General features: G+C 35.6%; 1 protein-coding gene across 2 annotated transcripts; it reads right to left on the bottom strand.

The window, feature by feature from the left end:
- Positions 1-282: 282 nt before the first annotated feature.
- LOC110707307 (kinesin-like protein KIN-14L) lies at positions 283-7,797 on the bottom strand. Of its 2 annotated transcripts, XM_021885327.1 has the most exons (19): positions 7,324-7,797; positions 7,143-7,219; positions 6,335-6,492; positions 6,027-6,173; positions 5,671-5,908; positions 5,160-5,251; positions 5,006-5,077; positions 4,816-4,914; positions 4,003-4,086; positions 3,817-3,898; positions 3,641-3,736; positions 3,310-3,483; positions 3,093-3,199; positions 2,696-3,009; positions 2,386-2,588; positions 2,090-2,253; positions 905-1,737; positions 647-813; positions 283-567 (listed from the first exon to the last, which is right to left on the bottom strand). In XM_021885327.1, coding segments are annotated over exons 1-19 (3,186 nt in total). In that variant the 5' UTR covers positions 7,326-7,797; the 3' UTR covers positions 283-490. The 2 variants fall into 2 exon arrangements, with proteins under 2 accessions (XP_021741019.1, XP_021741020.1); XM_021885328.1 differs by lacking the exon at positions 7,324-7,797 and having other exon boundaries at positions 7,143-7,292.

Below are 7,797 nucleotides of genomic sequence, written 5' to 3'. Positions count from 1 at the left end.
ATTGATTGGAAAAAATTTACACACTTATGGTGTATCAATGTATCTTAGGTCCATTCTTAAGGTAACAAGCAGTACAGGCATGAATAGAAATTTGTCATTATCCAAAACGGCGATGTTTAAGGCAAGTATATGAGTAGATCTATAGAATGGTTGTAGCTTGCCAATATAGAATTGTCAAGAACAAACACTCAATAATTTCCTACAATTTTCAGACAATTACTACAGCGTTGTCAGGATTATTTGCATATAGAATACAGTATTTAAATGAATATAAATTTTGGATGCAAAATAAGAAACTATCATATTGAATCTAGTAAAATTGATATTGAGGTGAAACACCAACATTCCATTGTGGTTGTAGTAAATTATCTATTTACATCATGTCCCTGAAACTTACTTGTCAGTTGAGTTCTGAACTGGCCTACATCGAATGAATATCAGTTAATTTGTGCTTCAAGTCGAAGCACAATGCATCTGTTCATAGACTGAGTTACATCCATCGATTTGTTATCTTCATTGATGAGCGTACTGGAGGAGGTGTTTTTGCATTCCTGTTGTCATTTGGACCTAGAACAAGAAACAAAAGAAAGTCAGAAACACTGTCAAACTTTCTGCAAAGCACCCCACATCAGATGTTTCTACTTACGAGCATCAGTCGATATGCCTCCAAGAGAAGATCTTCTATTTGAACCTGGAGGAATGCCTGTTAGTGACTGTCTTCTCACAGTTCTTGCTTTAGCTGTCGAGGGTGATCTTGGTTCACGAGCATTGTCTTTTCCCTTTATCGATGATGATTCGACCACCTGTTGGCTCCTATAATTACAGGAAGCCTTAAGAGTTAACACAGTACACTACAAAGAAACAGAAATGATCAAGTAAGAACACCGGGAAAATCATTAAATACCTTTTCTCAGAGCCATTGATCAACTTTCCAATAGTTCTAAGTGATCTTTTGATCTGAGACCCTTTCTTATTCGTACTTTTTGCAACACTAGGAGGCTGCATCTCATTCAGATCAAGTTTTTGCCGCTCTGGTGTTTTTGGTGGTTGTATCGTTGGATATTTTGTTGCACAATCTGTGAAAGTTAGTCCATTTGTATGAGTTGCAGGGGGAGGGCTCTTAGGAAACTCGGTAATGCTGATATAGTCCTTAGAACTGACAACATCAGCTGAAAGCATGCCTTTCTTTGTACGATTCTTTGGACCTTCCAAGCTCAATCTCCGAGCACGAATAGAACTTTGTGGCGTTTTAGTACTCTTTCTGATGTCTGCAACAGGCTTCACAGAACTGGAATTCTCAATGCTCAGTCGGCGTGTTCTTGGAGGAGTTTGCTTTTTAAGTGTGGTTTTCCCTTCAGAAGGAGTTTTGGGTTCCTTCAACTTTTGTTTATTTTCACTTTTGACAGCCATTGGATTTTCAATGCTTAACCTCCTAGGTCTTGGGAAGGACCCTTCAAGCATTGGTTTTCCAAGTGGTGACTTGGGCTCTTTGCTTCTTCCTGCTGTTGGATCAGAGAGATTATCAGGCTTTTCTGCTGATATCTTTAGTTGCTTTAAAGGTGATTTTTCCAGCCTCTCGGATTTCATGCTTCCAGGATTCTCCATGCTCAATCTTCGTGCTTTTACAGGACTTTTTTCGATTGCTGCTCTTGTTTTATCACAAGGTGATCTCAGCTGCCTGTTAGGCAGTGGGCTTTTTGGGTCCTTGTCACCCAGTGCACTCTTAAGGATCTCAAGCTGCACATGTTCACAGAATGAAAAAGTCAGAAGGCAATACTATATCTGTAGTATAACTTCAAGCATTCTAACACACTTTAACGAGGTGCCCAAAAAACAAGGAAAAACCTCAAACAAAGAAGAAGCAAATCTTGGGCTCACTGAATTATATCATGCGCATGGAATATGTTCCCTTCATATGAATGATATATAGTAGAATTCGAAGAGGAAAAAAAGAGAGCTTATAATTAGAAGTTTATTGATGCCTTGATGGATAAATATGCAGTCAAACTCGTGGTACTAGACTCTCTTGGATGAAAGCAGAGACTTTAATAAATATAAGACATAAAGATTCAGTATATCAGGTTTGTACCTCTTCTTTAAGCTGCATAACTTCTATGTTCGTTTTATTTGACTGAACAGCTCCGAGCTCAATAGTTGAGATCTTCTGTGCAAACTTTAAGGTTCTAATTGTCTCTGTGAAGTTATCTCCTTCTGGAATTACATGTGTGAGCACCACTACCTTTGCATTTCCTCCTATAATTTTATTGGAATGTTATAAAAGTAGCAAGTAAGTCTAATGCCAGAAGTTTTTGGTATATCACTTATTTGAAACTGAATCTGTTCAAGCCTTAGAAAAATAATTCAAGAAGTGTCATATTATGATACCTAAAGCATCTTGCAAAAGTGATGTAATTTTACTGTTTCCTTGATGATTGTTAGAACTTTTCTGAGAAAATGATGTAATGACATCTTCCAAGCAGGAAAGTGACTTGTCATCCTCTCCACTAGCTGCAAGATCTACCAAGTGTAGGCAACCGCGAATAATGTTTCCTGATGTATCCTTTCCATGCACATGGATTGCCACAGCACTACAAGAGATGCAAAAATGATTTCAATGCAATTCATAATGATGCCTTCAGAAAATTGTTAAATGTTCAAACATTTTCAGCTCAAGAAAGATTCATCAAGTACTGACCTATGACAAGGACTGCTAATGTTGTTCATCTTCGAAGTATTGACACTCGCATGTTTTCTTTCACCCAATTTTACTAAATTGATGGCATCAACATTTGACTTCACAGAATGGAATGTGACATCTGGAAGACTTGATTCACTGTCAGATGCAGGATCTTCAGCCAGAAGGTCTTGTATTTCTTCGTTGCATATCCCAATCATTTGAACACGCACATCATAGTTAGTTTCTTGCCTCCTCTCAGCTATTTGGAAGAGGTCATTTAAAGCAAAGAAGTTGATGCCCATATCCTTCTCTGAGACACCTGATGTACCATACTAAAAGCAGCAGAATCAAATCACCACAATTATCTCTAGCAGAACCTAAACAAACATATGACTGTAGAATAAGTGAGCACTACCATAGTATGTGTCTTGCCGGATCCAGTCTGACCATAAGCCAAGATGCACACGTTGTAGCCATCCATGACAGACCTGATCAATGGCTGAATCTCTTTAAACAGCTCATCTGTCAGAAAAGGAAAATTCAGCAAAGAGGAGTTAGGATTAGTTTTATTAATGAAAGTTAAGAATCTGATTATAAAAGGTTTTCACTTGCACCACTAGTTATGTATGTACCTTGTGTAGACGTTGGACCATACAACTGATTGAACCGGAAAATCTTTCTTCCATCATGTCTTGGTTTTGATGGATCAACAATCACAAGTGATCCATCCTGCCCGACAAAGTCTACCACATTCTTTGCTTCTGTATTGAGAATGGGTCTGATCCTACAGTAAACTCTAACATATCCTGAAAAATATATCAGAAAAAATCAAATTAAGGCCTTCTAACTTCGAATAGAAAACCTTGAATTCTTCAGGTGAATTCTAGAAATGTACTGATTTAAAGTTGACATCTGAACTCACAAAAGAAGGATTAAGGAAGGAAATATTATGGAGCAACTCACCCTTTAAGTCTTGGGCCATGTTGTATAGCTTCCTGTTCTCCTTGATAACTTTTTCGTAACCAAGTGCAGGGCCAGACATCTCTTCAATCAGACTTTCTGTAAAACCCAAGGAATCATCACAAAGCAATTTGGACTAAGAGACAGCAAAATATAAACAACCGAGTATCATTGCTTACCTAAATGCATTAAATCATTTGACATTTGAGATTGCAAATCTTCGAAGTCTCCTTTTGTCTTGTACCATAAGGCTTTAATATCCTGAATTATGATGGACAACAATTATATATTCCCTCAAAAGTTACAGCAAACTAAATACCATGGAAATTTTTGGTAGTTTGATTAAAGGTAGCAAGAACACTTACTGAAAGGTCCCTTTCTTGATTTCGCAAAATTCGCCTATGATCTCTACTACCTTTCCTGGTTTGAGCTCTGTGGCACTGCAGTGGCTTTAAGGAAGTGCATGTTGTCAGTTTAGAAGGGAGTTGTCATTGTAGACTATAGGTAAGAAAACTTTATCCCTGGAAAATACTGCATAGCAAATGACATACTGTAAAAGGACCCCGAATTTATACACAGATTCACAGAAACTGAATACTCAATCAAACAAGTCTATCCAGCACAAATAGAGGTCTTTTAGCTACCATAACATTATTATATGTTAGATAAATTATACTTCATTAATTCTATAGAAAGATGAAAAGATACTGATTATTTTATGAAGCATTTGTTAAATATTAACTAAAAAGTAGAGTTTGGTGAACTAAAACAGACACGACACTTCTAAGGAGGTTTGATCTCAATCATTATGCAACCAGAAATAACTGTCTTCTTGATTTTATCCATCTTTTTTACTAACACCTAATGTTTAGCTTAGACACATGTGATTAGGCTAGAATTTCTCTTGACTCCTGCTTAACTACAAAGGGGTATCTAATTCTATTGAAGTAGAAATGTTCTTTGATATACTATCAAGGCAACTTTCTTGCTGAAGGTTCCACTGAAATCACTGAATCAGTCTTTAACAATTAGTTAACTATCATTTGCACTTGTTAGCTCATCGTTCGATACCAGATTTTAAGTAGTGATTTGCTACTAATACAATAGGAATAAGTAGTTCATGAACAAACAGTAATTTCAGTTGCAATACAAATATAAAGTGGGGAACATAGAAATACCTCAGGGTTATGTATTAAAGATGAGTTTTCCTTTAGTATAGATACTGAAGCATGTGATCTGCCTGCTTCTTGCAAGTTTTCTTGAGAGCAAGATTTTAGCTGAAAATCATGAGCAGAAATCAGTTTATATTTGCTATACCTTATGCTGTTATGCATTAGAGTCCAATGATAGCAGGAAAGTAACACTAACCATTGGAAATTTATTTCCTAGTTTTTCCTCCAAACATCTTGACAAAATCTCTTTAAAAAGTTGGATTGGATCCTGTCACAAAAGCATATACAGTGAGCGCGATGTTTATGTTATAATTTTGGGAATGGGGAGGGAAGAAAGGCAGGTGCTATACCTGGCTACCATTTTGGTAAGAAGTAAGAAAATTATCGTCAATGTTTTCCTTTGAATCAACCATACCATTTGTTAGTGCCTTGACAATTGAATCTACAAAGGCCACCAAAAGAGGAAGATTGAATAACGACTGAGAATGGTAATGTAAAAAGACAAATTCGTGGCTTTTACAGATTAACAAACAAATAGGAACAGAGAAGAACCTAGGCGGTCTGCATAATCTCATGATTAGAATGATTGTCATAGTTGTAGTATAATTTCTAGCATGAGCAGTAATGTCAAGCAAACATGCATTCATTAGAACTTAAACCTTAATTGCTAAGAGTGGCGGTTATCTAAACCTGTAAGAGACTGTAAATGTTAAGTTGCATCAATTTCACCAATGAATTTATTGGAAGTTCAACTAACATAAACTGGTACAAGTCAGCTAACATTTAATCTGAGATACTACAAGTTCAATAAGTTCTACACTAGAGCTGACCAAACTGAACAAAAATAGGGCAAAAAGAAACCTGTAAGTGATTGTTTTTCATCCACAGCAGACAGGTCTAATTGCCTACAAGACTGAGCAGAAATCGCGCTTGAAGGTCTAGAAAAATTCTTGGCAGCAGATTGCAGAACAAGGGGAGATTTAGCTGTCACATGCTTGTAAACACCGTTCCCTCCACTCCATTCCTTCCACTCATAATAAGATTTAAGTGCTAAAATGCAATCAGCTATCCTAGCTGCTGATCCTGTCTCAAAATTCTCCTGAATTAATAAGAACAAAAACAATATTTCGTGTCATAAATCGAAACAAATTCACAACCTTCTTCCAATACAATAGGTGCAACATCCAGATTTATATAAAGGGGTTTAGTAATCTTACCAGGTCAGAAGCCTCAAAAGCAGGAAGCTTCAATTCTTTGACTGCCATGAGAAAATTCCTAACATTCTCAAAGTACTGATAAGCAGGCAATGGTTTTGAATCCCAAATTGCTGATTCAGATGCCACAAGTTCATTACTATCCACAACCTAAAAATCACCCCCAAAAAAATCCCACAAAAAAATATGTTAAAAATCAACAAAATTTCAAAGCGCAAAACCCCAACTTGGCAAATTGATGATATCAATAAAAGCCACAAATTTAATCGAAATCGGACTCGAAAATTCGAAAAGAAGAGGGAAATTAATACCTTGGGTATACATCCAGGTTGAATTTTGTTAATGACTTTGCAGAGAATTATGCCATTTCTCAAGCAAGAAATGAACTCTCTATCTGATGGTTCACTATGTATACCAAGGGGACCCACAGTACATTCTAGCCAGTGGACTGCCTTATATCTCCTTAAAGCTGCATCATCACACATTTTTTTTTCTCAGATTAATAAATCTTCAAATTCTTAGCAGACCCAGAAAAGAAAACAATAGAATGAATGTTGAGGATAAAAAGAGGGGGAAAGGAGATGAATTTGAAGAATTAAAAAAGAAATCTTCAATATTTATTTTTAGGAATTTGTATGACTCTCCAAAAGTGAATTATTTTTGTAGATTCTTTGCAAACTTAGGAAATATATATGATTGATTGATTTTTAATTTTTTGTTTGTGGTGTGAAGAGAACTTCAAGGGCAATAATGTAGACGGGATTTATTAGATACCGAAGCCACCAGCTAAGGAAACATATATGATTGCTAATTGTCTTCTATTACTATGTAAAGAATGCATCAACACATTCTTTTCACAATCAGAAAAATTATTAATAAAAGAGGGAAATTTGAAAAAAAACAGGGGAATTGATTCAATTTTCTTCCACTTTCATAATTGGTAGATTACATAATCACCTAAAATCAATGAAAATCATATTGGATTGTCTACCCAAACAAGAAATAAATCTCATCAAATCAATTTGTTCGTTATTTCTTTCCATTTTAGTCAATTAATCAATATAAAACACTTTGAAAAACATATAAAAATTCCCAGAAAATAAAAAAAGAAAACAATACCCAATTCTTCAGCTCTTCTTGACGCTAAATGAAAATCATGTAGTTCCCCACTTCTTCTAATTTCCGCCATTATTCCCCTGCAACACCCAAGAAAAAAAAAACTGTAAGATTGATGAGTAAAATAGCTTAAAATTAATGGAAGAACCGATACCCGGCGAAAATCGATGTATCGAAAACTCACATTATCTTCGTATTTTAGCTGTGAATTTTTCTGCAAATTTTTTGGGTTTTTTTAGTAGAAAAAATGAAGAAGAAAGGAAGAAGGAAAAAATGAGGAAGAAAGGAAGAAGGAAATATGAAAATAAAATCCGAGCCTAAAGTAATTGAGTTTATGATTTGATCAGACGGTTAATTTTGTTTTATTTGTGTTGGTTCGGAATTTCCGAACCTGAGGTATGGGAAGTTAACGTTATAATTTCAGCTCTTTTTTTTGAATTCAAAATGTAGGGCCAGAGGTTTGGTGTTGGGTTTTTGTATTGGACTTCTTTCATTTAATTTCTTGGGCTTTATAAAATTATTCTAGGTGAACAATTGAGACCAAATCACAAGTTTATTTGTGATGGGGTTTTGATGTTACGAACTTACGATGAGAACAAAATCAAAGCATTATCTCTAAATAGATGAGAGCATGAGACTCGTTTATATTTTCTCTATT

The sequence above is a fragment of the Chenopodium quinoa genome, unplaced genomic scaffold (assembly GCF_001683475.1).
Source record: "Chenopodium quinoa cultivar QQ74 unplaced genomic scaffold, ASM168347v1, whole genome shotgun sequence".
NCBI classification, from domain to species: Eukaryota; Viridiplantae; Streptophyta; class Magnoliopsida; order Caryophyllales; family Amaranthaceae; genus Chenopodium; species Chenopodium quinoa.
Note: the sequence above shows the minus strand (reverse complement) of the source record. Positions and strands in the feature narration are given on the sequence as shown.

Excerpts from the sequence above, each read along its gene's own strand:
- LOC110707307 (XM_021885327.1), bottom strand. Across the intron at positions 6,174-6,334 it reads AACCTGGATGTATACCCAAG|GTTGTGGATAGTAATGAACT; the intron begins GTATTAATTTCC and ends GGTGATTTTTAG. Across the intron at positions 4,915-5,005 it reads TAGGAAATAAATTTCCAATG|CTAAAATCTTGCTCTCAAGA; the intron begins GTTAGTGTTACT and ends CATGATTTTCAG.